Below are 22,795 nucleotides of genomic sequence, written 5' to 3'. Positions count from 1 at the left end.
TTGCATGTCTCATGACAATGTGCCTAGGCATGGGAGTGCCGAAGGCAAAGGGATGTCGAAGCGACACAAAGCTTGCATGTTGCAAGGTAATGTGGCTAGGCATGGGGGTGCCGAAGGCATAGACGATGTGCCTTAGGCATGGGGGTACCGAAGGCAGAAAGCCTCTTGAGCAGCTTATGAGCATTCATCTCTTCGACACGAGCCTTGCCTTTTGGCAAGGAGGCTAGGATGGGCTTAGGCCAGGCTAGGCATGAGGCTACCGAAGGTGAAATAAGGTTTGCATTTAGAATACTAGGCCACCCCCAGATTGAGACTCTTCAAAGTGATTTAAAGGAAGGTTGCTTCAGTAGATATATGTCTTCGGCATATTAGTTCCTTGAAACCCCATGGTGGCTTCGGCATATATGGTGCTAAACGATAAGCTAAAAGGCGATGATTGAAAGGGTGCTGAAAAGGCACTGAAGGAATGAGAATCGACAAAGGCTTCTTGTGTCGGTTTCCATAGATGACGCCAAATTGTTGATGCTCTTTTTGGGGTGGTCAACTTAGATAGAGATGGGATGGTAGATGATGGGTAAAGGTGAGGACCTTTAGCATGTGTGTAAAGATTAGGGCAAACGATAAATATACAGAAGATGAGATATACGTAGTTCACCATTAATGAATGGGCTATGTCCACAGAGAAGTATGTTCTCATTATAATAATGTATGTTTACATTTGTACATGAGGTTGGACCCAAATATAAAGATAAGAAGGGAGAAGCCCATGATTAAATATAAAGTCCAGCCCAGGGATCCCCTCTTAAGTGGAGAGTGGTCTCCTCTTATGAGTAAGGGGGAGTCTTCACTTCTTATAGTTTTTCGATGTGAGACTCTTCTTGCTTTGCTTAGAGTTGTGACTTGTGGTAATGCTTCTTTGGCAAAGGTGATGACCTCTCAAAGCATGGCACATGGATGATCTAGCCTAGCTAGTTGCTCGGTCAATTATGGTACCAACATAGCCTTAGGATGCATTGGTCATTGGAGTGAAGTCATTGAAGTCGTGGCTGGGGTGAAGCTGAAGCCCATGCATTCCCTTACTTGCATGCTTGGACTAAGAACTTCAAAGAAGTGCCTGCAATCAAAGAAAACCTTCCTAATCATGATAAAATGCTAGTCCTCTTTAAGCGTGGCAGGGAAAAATTGCTGGCATCTCAGTGAGACTTGCAAAAGATTTTTGTGTGCTCTAACTTGTTTTGGTTCTGTGTGTTTTATGAAGGTTTATATCATCATCAACTCGGGGACAAGAAAGGGTCGGTAGCTCCTTTTGTTTAATTTCCTATTTCAGGGTTTCTAGTATGAATAAAAGAATCATATTCTATTTTGTTTTTAAATTTATCGGTTTCTTGATAAAACAATACACCGATATGTTGGATATACCACAGAGTTAAATAAAAACGCAACAACTTCCACTAGTACATTTTAGTATTTGTTTTTATTTTATTATTATTTATGTTTCGGATATGGTAGTCTTTAATTTGTTTTGTTTTTAAAGGGCATTTCCTATTGAGAGGAGCGATAGCATACTAAACTCACAAACACTACACGGATGCTAGGACTCGAGCCCAAGACCTTGCTTGAGGGAGTAAATTCTCCAAAACTCTACACTAGTGGGTCCTTTGCACAGTAGTCTTTATTTAATTGAGAGGAAGGTGGGCTATTTGGAAAGCAAGGAACATAGCCATTTTTTATGATGTGCCCCTAACCCAATCCTCACCATTCAATCCATCACCTCCCAACTCATTAACTTAATGTGATTTTCGACTTGACAAGGAATAGATTTACTAGACATGAGGAAACCACTCCAATGCACCTATGGTCTGCTCCAATTTCTCCAAACTTAAAGGTTAATATTGATAAGGCTTGGCACTCTCCTTCTTGCCGAGCTGGTGTTGGTATTATTATTCGTAATGCGCGGGAAGCATTTGTGGGCGTCGTGGCTGTTCCTTTCTCGGCCGAGCCAGAGATCATGGCCGAAGCTAATACGGCTTTGAGGATTTTCTTTTTTTGTGTGCAGTGGAGCTGGGTCTCACTTGTGTTTGTTTTGAATCGAAGTCAAAGGAACTTGTGGACAACATCAATGGTAACATCCGAAAGGACGATGGTGCATGTACCCATTCTCACCAAAATTTGCAAATATCACCACAACTTTAATCACTTCACATGGACTTGGACACGTAGGTCTAGAAACCAAGACTCAGATCATTAAGCAGCTGAGCCACCATCGAGGTTGAGCCTAGAAGTCTAGATATCATACCCCCCACCTCTCTTATGCACGTTCTCAACAACTATGGTCTCTTTGCCCGCCTACAAGTGCCTAATGTTGTGTGTTGGTCTTGGATGACTCTGACTTCTCTAAGAGCACTTCCACCAATGGTGCCATGGCAAGGAAGGGCGTACACTATTCATGTGAATAGTGACTACCCGATCCTTTTCTTTTCCATCTATTGCTATGGCAAGTCAAGGAAAGCACTATTCACATGAGATATGAGGAGAGGAATTTGTATGGAGTTTTGGTGTGGAAAGTGAAGAACATGGCTAAGTATTTATAGAAAAAAAATTCAAATTTGTTTGGTGTTTTTTCCTTTTTTATGTATTTAAATTGGTCGCTAACATCATCTTGTCTTTGGGTTGGCCTGGGTAAATGAGGCCCATTTTTCCTCGGGCTGTGTTTCATTGCTGGAGGACTTGTTCTAAGCTTAGACTCCCTTTTGCCTTGACAAATAAGCACCAGTGGAAGTGCTCTAAGCTTGAGGTTGTCTTGTTGTCTCTCACTCTGCAATTGGTTCTTTGGAAGCAATCCTTGTGTTGTGTTAGGTGTTTTATTATTGTTTCCTTTGTAATGATGTCTGTGTTGAGTGATTATTTTCTGGCAAGTTTGGTACTTTGAGAGACTCTTGTTTTGGTTTCTCTCCTATTACAAATGAAGTTCGGTTTATCCGATTTGACCAAAAAAAAATGTGGGTAAAAAAACTGCAGGACTGAACCAAACTGAAATGAAAAATCGGTTTCACCAAAAAAGTCAAACTTAGACAGAAGACCAAATTGGACTTGTTCCAATCTCGATTTTACCTTATCAAAACCGGTCCAAATCAAATCAAACTAGTTATTTTAATTTATTTACTTTTAAATTTTAAGCCGAATTTTTTTATACCTTTTTGCCCAATTGTTATCTAAATCCCTTAAATCCAAATTTATATCTAACTAAGCCTAAAAGGCCATCAAATACCTATATCACTCCAAGCTTAGTAACCCTACCTTTCTCCCACTCTAAACCGTACCTCTCTCATCTCTCATGGCATGTTTATTAATCCATAATTGGATTAGGAGGAATTGAATTGAGGGAGAGTTAGATTGAAGAAAGATAGATTCCGGATTCCTATTGAAGTTGTTTACTAAACCATATGGAATTGAGGTAGGAGAGGTACTAATTACTAAAATATCCTCGTTGTTGGGTTAAAGTGGATGGCAAATGAGAAGAAGAGATGTGGAGATGAAGAAGTGCAGCGGCAAGGAGGAGAAAGAGGGAGGAGAGAATAAAAAATAGATAAAAGGTGGATGAGTGGGGCGGCTGAGAGAGAGAGAGAGAGAGAGAGAGAGAGAGGGTTAGTGAGAAAGTAAAGTAGATACAGTTAGGATTATATATATATATATATATATTAATTTTGTTTGAGTATTTACCCCTTAAATATATTAGTGCTAAAAAGCTATGTATGTTAGAAGTTCGAAACCTCATGACTGGAACTTTCCAAATATTTAGTTCTTTTTGCTATGTCGATTGGGTTAGGTCGAACTGATGGTTTGGAAGAATGAAACTGTGAGCCGAACCACCATACGTTTGTTCCGTTCGATAAATAAAGATGTTAAAGTTGAATAAATAAATGTATATTCAACTGAAAAAGCAATACCTTGGGGAAAGATGAATGATCATTATCAAAGTGCTATAAAATAATCACCACCATTGTAGTTTACTTTGACTTTTGTGCAATTGTTGGGTTCATCGAAAGAGCAATTTGAAATTAGCACACAAATAATAATATTTTTTTAAAAAGCTACGTACATGGATGACAAGCTATTTGAATTCAACCCCTTTATAGTTAAATCGAAATTGTAAAGCTTGCAGACCAAGAAATTGGACCACTCGTAATTTTCAAATATATTTTCTTTTTACATTTGCTAAACACCTGCTTATATATAAAATGATTTAGTGTGCCAAATTACACAACCTCTAACACACATTGTTCTCTCTCAGTCTCAGACATGGCTGAGGTGATCAAGCTACATGGAGCATGGCCTAGTCCATTTAGTTGCAGGGTGATATGGGCTTTGAAGCTGAAAGGCATCCCATATGATTACATAGAAGAAGATCTTCTAAACAAAAGTCCTGAGCTCCTAAAATACAACCCAGTTCACAAGAAAATCCCGGTGCTTGTTCATGGAGAAAGGCCAATCTGTGAGTCCATGATCATCGTCGAATACATAGAAGAAACATGGCCAGAAAAACCCTTGCTGCCTGCTGACCCTTATGACAGAGCCATAGCTCGGTTCTGGGTTAAATTTGCAGACGATAAGGTACATTCAACAACTCTATATATACAGCATGAACAGTAATTCAGCCATATGTTCTATGTACGCGTCAATATAGTTTAAATTGACAATCTATGGAAAACACTATATGCAAGACCATCTTGAACAGAAAAAGTTCATTTCTTTTAATCATAGATATTTAAATGTCTCTAATTCTGGACAGGGTTCTGTAATTTGGATGGTCATCAGAACCACCGGCGAAGAGCAAGAGAAGTTCAAGAAAGAGAGCTTAGAGATGCTGAAAACCATCGAGAAGCACGCGGGTTCTCTGGGAAATAAGAAGTTTTTTGGAGGAGACAACATTGGAATAGCGGACATAGCCTTCGGAGTGATTGCTTATTGGTTTGGAGTCATGGAAGACGTGGTTGGTGTGAAGTTGTTTGAAGCCCAAGTATTTCCCCGCTTGCATGCATGGACTGAGAACTTCAAACAAGTGCCTGCAATCAAAGAAAGCCTTCCTGATCGTGATAAATTAGTGGTTGTTTATAAGCAGATGAGGGAAAACTTGTTGGCATCTGCGTGACACTTGCATGGAGTTCTGTCTGTGCTTCAACTTGTTAGGTTGCTTCTTGGTATTTTAGTAATAATCGTGAGATGCAGTGGTTTATAAAGATAGGAGGATTTGTTTGTATTACCTAGTTTATGTTATCTTCAACTTAGTGATTTCAAATTGCCTTTTAAGCACCTTCAAGCTTTATCAAACACCTTGAATCTTAATTAATTATTATTTCTGACATGTTAAACCCATGAACTAATTCACAGTATACAAAGCCCAAAGAAGTCGGTAACTGGGAGAAAAACCCTAACCCCCTCTCTCCCAAAGAAACACTCTAGTGCCATTTTTACTTTGAGTTTCAAAAAAACACTCTAAACCCTAACCTCCTTTAATAAAATAAAAAAATAAGAATAAAAAAGAGGCACCTAGACTTGACTCTCAATTATGAAATAAATGAATTGAATTTGCTAGCAATAAATACGACTATTGTATGTTTGCTTTTTAAAGAAAAGGTGAGACGTGTATAGAACACGAATGTATTGTTGAAAAATATGTACCTATATCATAAAAATGAATTATCATAAAAACACGAATGTATAATACGAATATATCTTAAAAATTTCACTTCATTTCTTCTATGTTTTATGAAAATATAGTACTTTTTAACTTTTGGCAACAATCCATTTTGAATAATTTTAGACGATGAAATCCTGCCAAGAACCTGGAAATGACTACTGAGCATTGTTTAAAATTGATAAAATAACACTTACGTAAGAAACCAATTTAAAAGCCAAACCCCAATATGATGCATATTGCATAAGTGCAGAAATCAACAATCAGAGAAAGCAATAAAACCATGTACTACCAATATCTTCATCATTCCGTAGGACAAAAGCTAAGACTGAGTTTCAGAGAACCAACAGGAAACCTAGTAAACTATACAAAATTAAAAAAATTATTGCATGACCACCCTGGCAACAGCCAAACTAAAGTCAAGGGAGGAACATAAATTCAAGCTTTAACTCACGATTAGAAAGAAAATTCACTAACACCGCAATAAAAGAGAGAAATTATTCAACAATTACAAGGGATGAATTTCAGGAACAGCAGGAAACATAGAAGACCTGGGTCATCAAGAAATCAATCATCTTCATTCACACAAAGCACTAAGAAATTGACTTTTTAAACACACCCAAAGCCCATTTACAACATAACAAAAAAAAAAATTTAAGTTCTTTTAAATTACAAAACTATCATTGATTTATTAAAACAAACCCAATCCCAAAACTTCATTAAAAAAAACCCAAAACACTCAATAGGGCACCAAAGTAATTTAATAATCAAAATTAAAAAATTCAATAAGGCCAATTATCATATTTTGGGTTTTTTTGTTTGTTTATTTATAGAAATTAAATGGTGTAGTTCATAATTTTAGTACTAAGAATGCGTATATAACTAAATATCTCTTTTAAAATAGCGTTGGATAAGGCTTTTGTTGCCTTCCTCATTTTTTTTTTCATTATTTGCCTATCAACAACAGTTGAACACACATCTATGCTGACAACCACTGTGTCTTTTTTTTTTTCTTGGTCCACCTCAAAACTACTATTTTTAAAATAGCGCTGCAGCACCTACACATGGACCTGTCAATGGATCATATTTCAATCCGAATTCGGTGTAATTAATAAAGGATGGATTGGACTTTTCAATCCAATAATCTTATCCATTGACAGGTCTACTTACACTCGTCTCACAGACATTTGACTTGGGTGTTAAAAGACCTTTTGGGAGTTGGATTTGGATCCTTATATCTACTAATCACTGAAAGCAACCTATCCAAAACAAAATCAGGTCAGTTTTTATAATAAGATTTGAGAGTCATTGTACTTCAGCTTATAGAGATTATTAAATTTCAACACCAAGAGGCAGGGATGATCTTCTTCGGTTCTTTCTTTATTGCCTTAGTTCAAAAGTCATACAATACCGATAGAGACTTTATTAAGAAAAGGAAAATGATGAAAAATAGCTAAATCAACCTTGATTTAGTTAAAAATATATATAATGCAAGGCAATGACCGCCTCTAAATTTACATTTTAGACTTCTCTGCAACATTTTGCTTTATATATCCAAGTAGAAATTTGAAAAATAACACTATTGGAATTCAACCCATTTATAGTTTGTTTAATCCAATTTGTAAAGCGTACTGCCCAAGCCATTGAACCAACTTGTAATTTTTTTTTTTTAACGCTTTTTACATTTTTTTTTTTTGCTAAAACAGATCCATATATAAAATGTGCTTTGGGGATTCAAAGAAGTTGAATCATTCTCTCTTCTCAGACATGGCTGATGAGGTGAAGCTCCATGGAGTATGGAACAGTCCATTTAGTTGCAGGGTGCTGGAGTTACTTGGAGCTGAAGCGTGGCTCCGTGCCTGCACACAATCAGTTCATAATAAACATTAGGATTAATTTGTCGATCACATATATATAATAATAATAACAGTCTCAATTAATTCTGGCAGAGTGTTGCAATTTGGATGGTCTTCAGAACCACCGGCGAAGAGCAAGAGAAGTTCAAGAAAGAGAGCTTGGAGATGCTGAGAACCATCGAAGAGCACGCGGGCAATCTGGGAAAGAAGAAATTTTTCGGAGGAGACGAGATTGGAATAGTGGACATAGCCTTTGGGTGGATTGCTCAGTGGTTTGAAGTTGTTGAAGACGTGGTTGGGGTGAAGCTATTTGAAGCCCATGCATTTCCTTGCTTGCACGCATGGACTCAAAACTTCAAACAAGTGCCTGTGATCAAAGAAAATCTTCCTGATCGTGATAAAATGTTGGTCCTCTTTAAGAGTCTCAGGGAATATTTGTTGGCGTCTCAGTGAGACTTGCAAAAGATTTCTGAGTGCTTCAACTTGTTTTGGTTCCTTTCCTTGTGGTTTATCTAAGGTTTATATTATCTTAAACTCGGGGACAAGAAAGGGCCGGGATCCTTGTTTAGTTTCCTACCTTTCTGGGTTTCTATATTATGAATAAAAACATCAACTGTTCTCAAGACCAGCAACAGACGATGTACCGTCCTCTTCAGTGGAATAATAGTTGTCAGTCGCATAGACAACGGTAAATTTTGAATTAGACAACGGCCAAAATCCGTCATTTATGACCTTCTTTTACTTGTTTAGAACAAAAATACTTGTCCAACATTGTAGTCTTTACTGAATTGATACATAGGTTCTAGGAATATCTAGTCTTTATTTAACTTTCCACTGCCTCGTCGCCTATCGATTGCTTACTTTTGGTTGATTGTTACTCTGGAGCATCTAAACATGTACGAGCACTTACACCCACATGTTCTCACACAGATATTTGACTTAATTAGGTGTTAAACACCCTTTGGGAATTAGATTTGGATCCTTATCTATCTACTAATCCAATCTCCTCCTAATCACTGAAAGCAACCTATCCATAACTAAATCTTATAGGTCAGTTTTGCTATAATAAGATTTGAGTCATTGTACTTCAGCTAATAAAAATTAAATTTCTATATCCATAAGGCCACTATGTTCAAACTCAAAAGTCATACACTAATGACAGAGACTTTAAGAAAAGGAAAATGGTTAAAATTAGTTAGATAAACCTTCATGATTTCAAAATAGCTAATTGAATTCAACCCCTTTATATATATATTTTTTTTTTGGTCAAACAAATCCTTCATAGTTTGTTTAATCCAATTTGTAAAGCGTACTGCCCAAGCCATTGAACCTACTTGTCAATTTTTTTTTATGCTCTTTATATTTTTCTTTTGCTAAAACATATACAAATTTAGTTATATACCCAATCTTAGACATAGTCTTATAAAGAAATCTTATACCATTTAAAAACTATAAACACACCCAAAAAAAACCCAAAAATCGACAACTGTCAATTTTTTAAAATTTAATAGCTATTTTTTTGTTTATTTGTGTGTGTAAAATACCTATATTGCCCTTGTAATATGGATTTGAGAGAGAAAAATCAAATATGCCCAGATCTGCCAAAGAAACCAAATCTGTCAAAAAACCAAATCAGATTTATTTTATCCTTTCTCGATGTTGGAGTAAGAGGAGCTTCCATTGAAGCTCAATCTCAGATCGAACTATATTCTTCATCTCTCATCTACAATTTTCAATATTTCACCTTCGATTTCTTGTTCTAAAATGGTGCTTCTATTGATATTTTTTTTTTCCGATTGTTTGGAACCTTGAACGAACCTCGATCAGATGCTCTTAGCTATACTCCTCATTTTCAAGCTCTACTCCTCTTTCACCATGTCGTTGTCGTTATCATCGTCATCTTTATTGTCGTCATCATCGTTTGGTTTAGACTTTAAATTTTTGATCTTTTACTTCAATTATGTTTTTCTCTTCAGATTTTAGTTGATTTTCGAAATGTATTTTAAACTTTGATGATCGATTTATCCTTTGTTACTATTTCAGTTATGGATCTCATTTTTGTTTAACAATGTACTTCTATGATAGAATATTAACAATGTAGTTTTATGACATAATAGTATTAACAATCTGGGCTCGGCTTGTTTTGAGTTGGTTTGGTTTGTTCTTTCTTCTTTTCTTTGATGGGCATGTATTAGAAATAGCAATAAGACAAACATTAATCAACATGACAATAAACTAGCAGTGTTATAACCTTAGATTAGAACATTATAGGGGGTGGATATGCATTAGAAATAGGATGTCATTAGAAACTAGTAGTGTTATTACCCTAGAAATAGGATGTCATAGGAAATTAGTAGTGTTATTACCCTAGACTGGAATATTACACGGGGTAGACATACATTAGAAATAGGATGTCATACGAAACTAGTAGTGTTATTACCCTAGGCTGGAACATTACAGTCATTAATCAATATGACAGTAAACTAGCAGTGTTATTACCCTAGACTGGAACATTATAGCTATTAATCAACATGACAGTAAACTAGCAATGTTATTACCCTAGACTGGAACATTACAAAATAGCAGTGTTATTACCCTATACTGGAACATTACATAGGTAGACATGCATTAGAAATAGGATGTCATAGGAAACTATCAGTGTTATTACCTTAAACTGGAACATTACATGGGTAAACATGAATTAGAAATAAGATATCATTGGAAACTAGTATTGTTATTACTCTAGACTGGAACATTACATGGGTAGACATACATTTGAAATAAGATGCCATAGGAAACTAGCAGTGTCATTACCATATACTGGAACATTACAGCCATTAATCAACATGACAATAAATGCGTGGAACATTACAATCATTCATCAACATGACAGAATAACGAAGCTATAGTTTTCAAGACATTTTGTTTGTAATGAATTGTTTGGGGTTTTTTTTTTTTTTTTTAATAAAATTGGGTTGGGCTTGTTTTGGGTGCTATTTAAGTTTTTTGTGTTGGGCTTCTTTTAAGTTGATCAATGACAGTCACGTAATTTATAGAAACTACAACACCAATTTCTTATGTAGTAAATGAGTTTTGGGTGTGTTTCTAAAGTGCATTCCATGTAGGTTTTTTTTTATAATTTCAACCCCTATTTTGGGTATATTAGTGAAGCTCACTAAAACATATCCATATCTAAAATGCTTTGGTGAGTCAAAGAAGTTAGATCACACACATTGTTTTCTCTCTCAAACATGGCTAAGGTGAAGCTACATGGAGTATGGAACAGTCCATTTAGTTGCAGGGTGATATGGGCTTTGAAGCTAAAAGGCATCCCATATGATTACATAGAAGATCTTCCCAACAAAAAAAGTCATGAGCTCCTCAAATACAACCCAGTTCACAAGAAAATCCCAGTGCTCGTTCATGGCGTGCAGCTGTACTCATTTTATTTATTTATTTAAATATATACAAAGAAGAACCTTTATTGATTAAAGCCACATGTCAAAAATAGGTATAGCCGCACGGCTATGTTATTTAATTAAAAAATTAATAATAAAAAGGACCCTCCTAGTTGTATTAGTATGTACCTTATGGATATTAATTTGCAACATATCCAAAGTAGATATTAATCTTCCATTATTTGATATTTTAATATCATTTTTATACCATATGTTATTCTTATTCAATAATATGTGAGAATTATTTGTATAATACGTGAATTTTGTGTGTCTTACTGAAAATTTTGTAGAAAATATGTGTATAAAACATTAGAAATACGTACGTACATGTACAATACGACTATTGTATGTTTGCTTTTTAAAGAAAACGTGAGATGTGTATAGAACATGAATCCATTGTTGAAAAATACGTACCTACATATGTAAAATACTATAGCAACTCGTCTATACTATTTATTAAAGACAATCTAAAATAAAAACCCGTAACAACGCCCGGCTATACTATTTTTTTTTTTTAAATTAGGAGAAAAGAAGTATATCCGCGCAGCTAAGAACAAAACAGAGGAGTCCCATTTTGAAAAAAATTAGTATAGCCGTGCGGCTATACGTTTAAAAAACAAATTCAAAACTGAATATAGCCGGACGGCTAGACTATTTTTTTAATATAAAAATGAAGAACATTTATCGATTGCAGCCACCTGTCAAAAATACGTATAGCCGAACGGCTATACCATTTTTATAAAAAGAAAATTGTAGAATAGCCGCACGGCTATACTATTTAATTAAAGACAATTTAAAAATAAAAATAATAAATAAATAAAACCAGTAACGCCACTTAGCCATACTTTAAAAAAAAAAAAAAAAAAGAGTATAGCCAGCCGGCCAGAGCAGCTCCATTGTGTGAAAATAGTAACGCCGTACGTTTTTAAAAAATTTCAAAACTGAGTATAGCCGTGCAGCTATACTATTTTTAATATAAAAAAGGACCCCAACCATTAGGCGCCACATGTCAACACATCACTTTTATAAAAAAAATTAAAAACATGGTGTATAGCCGTGCGGCGGTACTCTTTTTTATTTATTTATTTAAATAATAAAGAATTAACTCTATCGTTTAAAGCCATGTGTCAAAAATAGGTATAGCAGATCGGCTATATTGTTTTTTATTAAAAAAAAAATCGTAGCATCACCACAATGCTATACTATTGCATTAGTTTGTACTTTTTGGGTATTCATTTTCAACATATCCAAAGTAGATATTAATCTTCCATTATTTGATATTTTAATATAATTTTTATGCCATATGTTATTCTTATTCAATAATATGTGAGAATTATTTGTATAATACATGAATTTTGTGTGTTTTACTAAAATATTTGTAGAAATTACGTGTATAAAACATTAGAAATACGTACGTACATATACAATACGACTATTGTAAGTTTGCTTTTTAAAGAAAACGTGAGACGTGTATAGAACATGAATCTATTGTTGAAAAATACGTATATACATATGCATACATATGTTAAAGACTATAGCCACTCGTCTATACTATTTATTAAAGACAAATTTTATAAATAAATAAAAAAAACCAATAACGCCGCCCGGCTATACTATTTTTTAAAAAATTAGGAAAAAATGTATAGCCGACCGGCTATACTATTTTCTAAAGAGAATACAACTGTGTGAAAATAGTATAGCCGCGCGTCTATACGTTTTTAAAAAAAGGCTACATTAGTTTTTCAACATTTATGACCTTTTACTTTTTTCAGAACAAAAATACTAGTCAAACATTGTAGTCTAGATCTTTACTAATTGATATATAGGTTCTAGGAACATCTCTAGTCTTTCCACTGCCTTTGTCGCCTATCGAGTGCTTACTTTTGGTTGATTGTTACTCTGGAGTAGAGGTGTCACCTATCCCATCCCACATGTCCGAGCCGTGCCGTGCCGGCCCATTTATTTACACCCACATGAAACGGGCCGGGCCGGGCTTCTCACACAGATATTTAATTTGAGATTAAATTATAAACATTAAAAATATAATTAGGGCAAGAAATGTGAACTAAAAACACCAAACTCCAAACAATATGGGAATTAGAAATAATGTGATTATAAGATAAGCATATATGTCATATGTACTGATTAGATATCTCCAATCTAATTTGTAGTTGATATGTTTAATTAATTAAGGACCTAATCCCTAAAATCTCAAATATATATTTATGATTAAAAAACATCCAAATTATTGCATCTTTTGAGAAAGAAAAAAAATGTTGAGTGGGCCGTGCTTGGGCTCGTGCTTGGGCTCGTGCCGTGCTTGAAGCGTGCTCGGGCCAGCCCGACCCAACCTCCATTGGACCTCATTTTTGAACGTTAATATTCGTGCTCGTGCCGTGCCGTGCCTCATTTAAATGGTCAGGAGCACCTTTTTAGACCCACATTATAATAATTAGATTTGAGTTTGGATCATTTGCACTATCAGCAGTATATAAAAATTAAGCTATTTAAATTTCTATATCCATAAGGCCACTATGTTCAAACTCAAAAGTCATACACTAATGACAGAGACATTAAGAAAAGGAAAATGGTTAAAATTAGTTAGATAAACCTTCATGATTTCAAAGTAGCTATTTGAATTCAACCCCTTTATAGTATTTTTTTTTTTTTTTCAGTCAAACAAATTCTTTATAGTTTGTTTAATCCAATTTGTAAAGCGTACTGCCCAAGCCATTGAACCTACTTGTCATTTTTTTTATGCTCTTATGTTTTTTCTTTTGCTAAAACATATCCATATATATAAAATGCTTTGGTGAGTCAAAGAAAGTTAGATCACACAAATTGTTCTCTCTGAAGCATGGCTGAGGTGAAGCTACATGGATTTTGGAGCAGTCCATTTAGTTGCAGGGTGATATGGGCTTTGAAGCTAAAAGGCATCCCATATGATTACATAGAAGAAGATCTTCAAAAAAAAAGTCCTGAGCTCCTCAAATACAACCCAGTTCACAAGAAAATCCCGGTGCTCGTTCATGGTGGGAGGCCAATCTGTGAGTCCATGATAATTGTCGAATACATAGAAGAAACATGGCCACATAAGTACCCCTTCCTGCCCACTGACCCGTATGAGAGAGCCATGGCTCGGTTCTGGGTAAAATATGTCGAAGAAAAGGTACATACATATTCGCATTGAATATCTATAGTGATTCACATTTTGACCCTTCAATTAAACCAAAAATTGTCTCTCTGTCTTTGGCTAAGGAATTGGTTTATATATAAGTTCATGGATTATTGGTAACTTCTTTTACATGTTATATTCGTCAAATTGTGGATAATTATTGCACATTCTAGACGTGATTCCACATAATCAGTGGCGGAATTAGCTTTCAAGGCAATAATATACACTTTTGCCATATTTTCCCCAGCAATTGCACCAAGTTTATTGTAAATTTAATATGAAATGTTGGAGTTTGAGGGTTAAAGTGTGGCTCTGCCCTTGCACATAATCAATGTTTCAGATTGACAATAATAAGCGATATTAAGTTTTTGATCAAATATACATAATAACTGCCTCAATTAATTCTGGTAGGGTCCTGCAATTTGGATGGTCTCCCAAACCACTGGCGTTGAGCAGGTGAAGTTCAAGAAAGAGAGCTTGGAGTATCTGCGAAACATCAACGACCATGCTGGTACTCTTGGAAAGAAGAAATTTTTTGGAGGAGATCACATTGGAATTTTGGACATAGCCTTAGGATGCATTGGTCATTGGACTGAAGTCATTGAAGACGTGGCTGGGGTGAAGCTATTTGAAGCCCATGCATTCCCTCACTTGCATGCTTGGACTCAGAACTTCAAAGAAGTGCCTGCAATCAAAGAAAACCTTCCTGATCGTGATAAAATGCTGGTCCACTTTAAGCGTGGTAGGGAATAATTGCTGGCGTCTCAGTGAGACTTGCAAAAGATTTCCGTATGCTCCAACTTGTTTGGGTTCCTTGTGTTTTATGAATGAAAGGGTAGGCACCCCTTGTTTAATTTCCTATTTCTGGGTTTCTAGTATGAATAAAAGTATCATAATCTATGTTGTTTTTAAATTTAACAGTTTCTTGATAAAACAATACACCAATATGTTGGATATACCACAGAGTTAAATAAAAATGCAACAAATTCCACCAGTACATTGCAGTATTTGTTTTTATTTTATTATTATTTTTGTTTCAGATACGGTAGTCTGTATTTAATTGAGAGGAAGGTGGGCTATTTGGAAAGCAAGGAATAGAGCAATTTTTTATGATGTGCCCCCTAACCCAATCCTCACCATCAATCCATCACCTCCCAACTCACTGAACTTAGGGCTCGTTTGGGATTGCTTCTTCTCGAAGCACTTATGCTAGTAGCGCTGATGCCCGTAGCGCTTATAACGTAAGCGCTTCTACAAAGAAGCAGTTTGTCATTTGGATGTCATTTAAAAGTGCTTTTACACTACATAAATGCGCTTTTGATATTTTTTGAGTATTTGGCTGACACAGTAAAAGCGCTTTTAAAAGTACTTTAAAAAAATTTAAAGAATCCCAAAATATAATAATAAATATAGAAAATAAAAATTCACAGGATCTCACCCAAGAAAGAAATGGTAGTGTTTTGGTTTTAATAGGAGAGAAAAGGAGAGAAAAATAGAGAGAAAAAGAAAAGAAAGAAAGCGTATTTTGGCATTTAAAAAAATTAAATATGGGTATTTTCGGCATTTTAAAAGTTTCATTAAAGGGAGCCAAGTGTTTCCCGTGTTTTTGTCTTGCAGCGCTTTTAAGAAGAAGCACATCTCAAGTGCTTCTTCCAAAACCACTCCAAGTGCTTCTGGATCTCACCCAAAGCGCCTTTGTAATTTTTGCCAAACACCATTTTCAAAAGACAGAAGCGCTTTCACCCATTTATAAGTGCTTTTTGCTGCTCCAAAAGCACTCCCAAACAAGCCCTTAATATGATTTTCGACGTGACAAGGGTTAGAATTACCAAACATGAGGAAACCACTCCAACACGCCTATGGTCTGCTCCAATTGCTCCAAACTTAAAGGTTAATATTGATGCGGCTTGTCACTCTCCTTCTTGCCGGGCTGGTGCCGGTATTATTATTCGAATGCGCAAGGAGTGTTTGTGGGCACAGAGGCCTTTCCTTTCTCTGCCGAGCTGGCGATCATGGCCGAAGCTAATATAGCTCTTGAGGGTTGTTTATTTTTGTTTTTTTGGGTGGTTTTTTGTTTTTATTTTGGACAATGGAGTAGGGTCTCACTTGTGTCTGTTTTGAATTGGACTCAAAGGAACTTGTGGACAACATCAATGGTAACATCCGAAGGGGATGATGGTGGATGTACCCCATTCTCACCACCAAAATTCCAGAATATCACCAAAACTTCAATCACTTCACCTGGACTTGGACACGTACGTCTAGAAACCAAGTCGCAGATCATTTAGCAGATTAGCCACTATCGACGTTGAGCCCAAAGTCTGGATATCCAAACCCCAAACACCCCCCCTTCCTCTGCACGTTCTCAATAATTGTGGTCTCCCTTGCCTGCCAACAAGTGCCTCATGTTGTGTGCTTCTCTAGATGGCTCCAACTCCTCTAAAAGCACTTCCACCCATAGTTCCATGGCAAAAGGTAAGGGCATACACTATTCATGTCAATTTTTTCTTTTCCATCCATTGCCATGGCAAGTAAAGTTAAGCACTATTCACATGAGATATGAGAAGAGGAATTTGTATGGAGTTTTGGTGTTGGAAGTGAAGAACATGGCTAGATATTTATAAATAAATAAAAATCCAAATTTTTTGCTTTTTATTTTTATTTTTTATGTATTTAAATTGGTTGTTGACATCGATGAGATCAGCAAACCCAAGCAGAGCTCAGGCAAATTTTGTCTTGGCTGGCCTGGGTAAATGAGGCCCATTTTTGCCAGAGCTGCCTTTCATTACTGGAGGGCTTATTCTAAGCCTGGGCTCCTTTTTGCCTTGGCACGGTCCTTGTGTTGTTGTAATAGCTCGAAAAATTTAAGGTAGATTTTCATTTTTTTAGCGAAAAATAATATTATGGTGAATAATGATTATGAGTATTTTATCAAGTGATTTTAGATTGAGATTATAAAATTAAGTGTGTTTAATTTGAAGTTGGACAAACATGACCAAAATACCCTTATGTGTGGTTAATTACCAAAATATCCTTGTAGGCCAAAAAAAAAAAAGCCAGCGTGTGTAAGCCAAGCTTTTGTTCTTCTCTTCATTCTTCCCCCCTCCCCTCTTTCTCTTCAAAAAAGTCTGATTTTGGGGATGAGTTGTTCATCTATTGGGGGGGTGAGTCACTAGCCTAAGGGATTTTTTCTTGATGAAGCTAAGAACTAGGGAAGGTGAGTTGCGGCAGGAGAGAGAGAGAGAGGAGAAGAAAATTAAGAACAAGGAGAAAAAGAATAGGAGGAAGAGAAGAAAAATTCTATAAGGTGAGTCAATTTTGAGTTAGTGATTTTTAACTTGGTGTTTGTGTGTTTCTAGTTCCTTAAAGAGTATGTTGAGTCATTTGAGAGATGGGAAAATTGAATTGGAAGAGGTTGAATCTCTATTTTCGGGTTGGGTGCATAGAGTAAATTTTAAAGTGTGGGTGTTGTTGATTTTGGTTCCTTTTTGAGTTTTTGTTGAGTTCGATTGATAGGTATGAAGTTTAGAAGTGTTTTAGAAGCCTTAGGAACAACTTGGAGATGTTAGAATGGTTAAAAATGACTTAGAACCAAATCTGGAAATTTGCATTTTCTGGAAAATTTCAGTCCGTGAGCCTCAATTTGGCTCTCTTTTTCTCCCAATCCCTTGAGTTTTTGAGGAATCAATTTGTTGGGTTTTAAACTAGACTTGTCAAGGAACAAAAAAAATTTGGTTTCGTCGAATTTGGTTGAGTTTTGATGGGTCAAACACAGGTGCTAAGTTTGGAAACAAAATCTATTTTCTGCAGAAAAACCAGTCGCGAGCCCAACTTTGGAGATCGTTTTCTCCTTCGTTTTAGCTCCGTTTTGAGAGTGGTTGGTTGGGTTAGAAACTAGAGAGAATAAGCTTCAAATCCACTAAGTTTTCCCGGTTTCGTTAACTTTAGGTTGGTCAAAAGGTGTCACAAAGTCTGAGTTTTTAATCTAGAAAAACAGGGGAAGTTGCAGGGTTTTTGGAGAAGATGATGAACAGTAACCGGAAACCAGCCACTCTCGGCTCCGGCGCTCGGAGGCTGTTCCTACAGCCTCTGATGCCATATTTTTAGTCCAGTTGACTCGATTTCTCGATCTGAGTCCAATGGTTTGTTTTGAGTCAATCCGAGGTGGTGCAAAGTATGAATTGTTGTGGGGCCCACGAGACCCAAATAGTAACTTTTGGATAACGGATGTAGTTGGCCTTGTTTTAGTGTTGACAGGGCATAGAACTGAGTTTTAGACTATTTTGGACAAGATATGGCCAATTTGGACCCCAGGTTGGTCCTATGGGCATTTTCATCATTTTTACGCAAAATTTTAGAAATGCTAAGGTTGAGGTTGGACTTAGGTAAAATAAAGTAAAGACTGCTCAATAATAATTTGGATTTGAATTTGTTCAGGAATTTGATCAGAATGGTAGATTCAACAACTCCGAAAGGGTAAATTTGGTACTTTAGCTAGTTGGACAAGAGGTAGGGTTTCCTGATTTCCCAATGACTGTGCTATATCACTTTTAATCTTGGTGCTTATATATAATACTATAAGTATGAATATTAATGTTTTTTTGCTTTGTTGAATATTATTTGATGTTATGTGAATATTATTATCGATGTTTCTCCATGGATATTTTTTTTATGTTCAAATGAATATTATTATTCATGTGATTAAGCCTGATATATATTATTGTTATTATATGTATTATTATTCAGCATAGATAAATAATGTTGGCGCTGCATTACATATGCATCATAAAGACAGCGGTGTTTGGGGTGTGTGTGTGTCGTTTGATGTATATCTAAGGGTTTAGCGCCTGGTATGAGACATGCAAGCTTGTTGTCCTAATGTATGAATTAATGGGATTAGAAGGGAGTGAGTTCAAGGCATCACTGCATATGCAAATTTATTTATCTGGTATGGTTGCATAATGTTTGTATCTTGTGTTGTTTGATGCATGACACTTTGATTAACTGTAATAGTTGACCTTGAGGGGTTTGACAGTACTCTACTGGGCATTAGAATACTCATACCCTAATAGACTATGCAGGATTCAAGGCGAAATTTGAGGGAGCGGGTTTCAACCAAGCTACTAGGCTTTTGTTGTCGATTTGTGCAATTAACTTTTATACGTAGTCAACGGTTTGATAAAGGTCTCAGTGTGTAATTAACTACAAGTTACTGCGACTCTAATTCTGTGTTGTTAAGTAAATTTGTATTTATTTGTGGCTCATTTTCTCATCATATCATGGCTATAGGATTTTATTCTTATGACTATGGTATGACTCACACCATGATTTAGGAATATTCCTTATTTTCGAATCGAGGCGTGACAGTTGTGTTTGATGTTTTATTATTGTTTCCTTTGTAATGATGTCTATGCTAAGTGATCATTTTTTGGCAAGTTTGGTACTTTGAGAGACTCTTGTTTTGGATTCTCTCCTATTACCAATGAAGTTCGGTTTAGAATGCCCTTGTTGACAATCCTTTACTCCGACATCATCTAGGGTTCCTCGAACAATGTGATACCTCACACTGGGTAAATCCTTAACCCTTCCCCCTCTTACTAAGACTACAGAATGTTCTTGTAAATTATGGCCAATACCAAGTATATAAGCAGTGATTTCAAATCCAAAGGTTAAGCGTGCTCTTGCAACTTTACGTAAGGCAGAGTTTGATTTTTTGGGGGTGATAGTGGAAAAGTATTGACAAAAAATAAAAAATAAAAATAAAGTGGGCAAAAATACCGCAGGATTGAACCAAACTGAACTGAAAAATCGGGTCCACCAAAAAAGTCGAACTCAGTCAAAAGACCAAATTGGACTCGTTCCAATCTCAATTTTTACCTTATTAAAACCGGTCCAAATCAAACCTAATTGGTTATTTTAATTTATTTACTTTTATATTTTAAGCCGAATTTTTTTATACCTTTAGCCCAATTGTTATCTAAATCCCTTAAACCCAACTTTATATCTAACTAAGCCAAAAGCCCATCAAATACCTATATCACTCCAAGCCCAGTGACCTTTCTCCCACTCTAAACCGTACCTCTCTCATCTCTCATGGCATGTTTACTAATCTATAATTGGATTATGAAGAATTGAATTGAGGAGGAGTTGGATTGAGGAGAGTTAGATTCTAGATTCCTATTGAAGTTGTTTACTAAACTATATGGAGTTTAGGTTGGAGAGGTACTAATTACTAAAATGTCTCAGTCATTGGTTTAAAGTAGATGGCAAAGAAGAGGAAGAGATGTGGAGATGAAAAAGCGCGGCGGTGAGGAGGAGAAAGAGGAGTGAGAAGAAACGGTTGGAGAGAAAAAAGAAAGAAACCGTGAGCCGAACCACCATATGTTTGTTCTGTTCGATTCGCCTATCGAAAATGAAAAAATTAAGAAAAAGTTTGATCCATCAGTTAATCAATTTCTCAGTCTAAAATTCCAGCCCTAATAAAAGGCTCCAAAATCTCATACATATGTTCAAAGATTTTTATTTTTTTAGTTATCTGACTTCAAAGTCGTACTTTAGTTAATTGAAAAAAGTATGTAGATCCCTAACTTTTACTTCGATCGAAAGTTGTTGAGGCCAACTTTGGTCAAATACAGAACACGAAACAACCCAAGACCTTGGGGAAAGATGAATGAATAAATAAATAACAACAAATAAATAAAGATGTTAAAGTTGAATAAATAAATGTATATTCAACTGAAAACGCAATATCTTGGGGAAAGATGAATGATCATTATCAAAGTGCTATGAAATGATCACCACCATTGTAGTTAATTTTGACTTTTGTGCATATTGTTGGGTTCATCGAAACAGCAATTTGAAATTAGCACACAAATAATAATATAAAAAGAAAAAGCTACGTACATGGATGACAAGCTATTTGAATTCAACCCCTTTACAGTTAAATCGAAATTGTAAAGCTTGCAGACCAAGAAATTGGACCACTTATATATAAATTGATTTAGTGTGCCAAATTACACAAGCTCTTAAGACATTGTTCTCTCTCAGTCTCAGACATGGCTGAGGTGATCAAGCTACATGGAGCATGGCCTAGTCCATTTAGTTGCAGGGTGATATGGGCTTTGAAGTTGAAAGGCATCCCATATGAGAACATAGAGGAAGATCTTCCGTACCGAAAAAGTCCTGAACTTCTCAAATACAATCCAGTCCACAAGAAGATCCCAGTGCTCGTTCATGGAGAGAAGCCAATCTGTGAGACCATGATCATCATCGAATATATAGAAGAAACATGGCCAGAAACACCCTTACTGCCCGCTGACCCTTATGACAGAGCCATAGCTCGGTTCTGGGTTAAATTCGCTGACGATAAGGTACATTTGACAACTCTACGACTACATATGTAATGTTAACCCAGTAATTTATATTGACTTATCTTTTGACTTTTCAATTTAATAAAAAATGATTAACTTCATTTCATTGAAAGAGGACATTGGATCAAGAAAGTTAAATCAAAAGATGTTTCTTTTCGGCTTTGAGCTCTACATATGAAAATAACTATATTCCAAAAACAGTCTTAAAACTTAATATGTTGCTATGCACTGAGTTGTGTTTGTCACGTGTTCTTCTCGAGACGATGTGTCATAGGCCCAAATTGGAGCTCGGAGCCCAAGTTTTGTTGTTTGTGGACTTACTCCAACTAGCTGCTCTCAGTCCATTCAGCCATCCTTCTACGTCAAGAATTCAAATTGACAATCTGTGGAAAACATTATATGACCGTCTTGAAAAAAAAGATTCTTTTAATCATACATATTTCGATGTCTATAATTCTGAACAGGGTCCTTCAATTTGGATGGTCTTCAGAACCACCGGCGAAGAGCAAGTGAAGTTCAAGAAAGAGAGCTTAGAGATGCTGAAAACCATCGAGGAGCACGCGGGTACTCTGGGAAAGAAGAAGTTTTTTGGAGGAGACAACATTGGAATAGTGGACATAGCCTTCGGAGGGATTGCTCATTGGTTTGGAGTCATTGAAGACGTGGTTGGTGTGAAGTTGTTTGAAGCCCAAGTATTTCCCCGCTTGCATGCATGGACTGAGAACTTCAAACAAGTGCCTGCAATCAAAGAAAGCCTTCCTGATCGTGATAAATTAGTGGTTTTCTATAAGCAGATGAGGGAAAACTTGTTGGCATCTTCGTGACACTTGCATGGAGTTCTGCCTGTGCTTCAACTTGTTTTGGTTGCTTCTTGGTATTTTAGTAATAATCGTGAGATGCAGTGGTTTATAAAGTTAGGAGGATTTGTTTGTATTCCTAGTTTATGTTATCTTCAACTTAGTGATTCAAATTGCCTTTTAAGCACAAGCTTTATCAAACACGTTGAATCTTAATTAATTATTATTTCTGACATGTTAAACCCATGAACTAATTCACAGTATACAAAGCCCAAAGAAGTCAGTAATAGGAGAAAAACCCTAACCCCCTCTCTCCCAAAAAAAACACTCTAATGCCATTTTCACTTTGAGTTTCAAAAAGGGATTTATATATATCCTAGTCAATTAGTTCAAGATGTTGGTATGAAGCATATACCCTGTCTCCAGGAAAAGATTTTCACCATA

At 36.0% G+C, this 22,795-nt stretch overlaps 4 protein-coding genes and 1 long non-coding RNA gene across 5 annotated transcripts; all 5 read left to right on the top strand.

The window, feature by feature from the left end:
* Positions 1-4,257: 4,257 nt before the first annotated feature.
* Positions 4,258-5,330, top strand: LOC103323827 (putative glutathione S-transferase). The gene is made up of 2 exons (XM_008225848.2): positions 4,258-4,611; positions 4,790-5,330. Exons 1-2 carry the CDS (start codon positions 4,300-4,302, stop codon positions 5,147-5,149), a joined length of 672 nt encoding a protein of 223 aa, XP_008224070.2. The 5' UTR covers positions 4,258-4,299; the 3' UTR covers positions 5,150-5,330.
* A 2,056-nt stretch (positions 5,331-7,386) lies between these two features.
* On the top strand, positions 7,387-8,385 carry LOC103323826 (glutathione transferase GST 23-like). The gene is made up of 2 exons (XM_089047150.1): positions 7,387-7,567; positions 7,645-8,385. Exons 1-2 carry the CDS (start codon positions 7,415-7,417, stop codon positions 8,002-8,004), a joined length of 513 nt encoding a protein of 170 aa, XP_088903276.1. The 5' UTR covers positions 7,387-7,414; the 3' UTR covers positions 8,005-8,385.
* A 5,312-nt stretch (positions 8,386-13,697) lies between these two features.
* LOC103323825 (glutathione transferase GST 23-like) lies at positions 13,698-15,181 on the top strand. Its single transcript, XM_008225845.2, has 2 exons — positions 13,698-14,178; positions 14,596-15,181. The coding sequence occupies exons 1-2, from the start codon at positions 13,867-13,869 to the stop codon at positions 14,935-14,937; spliced, it is 654 nt and encodes a 217-aa protein (XP_008224067.2). The 5' UTR covers positions 13,698-13,866; the 3' UTR covers positions 14,938-15,181.
* A 2,125-nt stretch (positions 15,182-17,306) lies between these two features.
* Positions 17,307-19,543, top strand: LOC148920005 (uncharacterized). The gene is made up of 3 exons (XR_016123642.1): positions 17,307-17,491; positions 18,622-18,693; positions 19,266-19,543. It is a non-coding gene; the product is annotated as an uncharacterized LOC148920005 (long non-coding RNA).
* A 1,688-nt stretch (positions 19,544-21,231) lies between these two features.
* On the top strand, positions 21,232-22,535 carry LOC103323824 (putative glutathione S-transferase). Its single transcript, XM_008225844.2, has 2 exons — positions 21,232-21,554; positions 22,019-22,535. The coding sequence occupies exons 1-2, from the start codon at positions 21,240-21,242 to the stop codon at positions 22,376-22,378; spliced, it is 675 nt and encodes a 224-aa protein (XP_008224066.2). The 5' UTR covers positions 21,232-21,239; the 3' UTR covers positions 22,379-22,535.
* The last annotated feature ends 260 nt before the right edge of the window (positions 22,536-22,795 follow it).

This window comes from Prunus mume, linkage group LG2, assembly GCF_029339155.1.
Source record: "Prunus mume cultivar Tortuosa linkage group LG2, ASM2933915v1, whole genome shotgun sequence".
Lineage (NCBI taxonomy): Eukaryota > Viridiplantae > Streptophyta > Magnoliopsida > Rosales > Rosaceae > Prunus > Prunus mume.
This window is presented reverse-complemented; position numbering and strand designations above follow the sequence as displayed.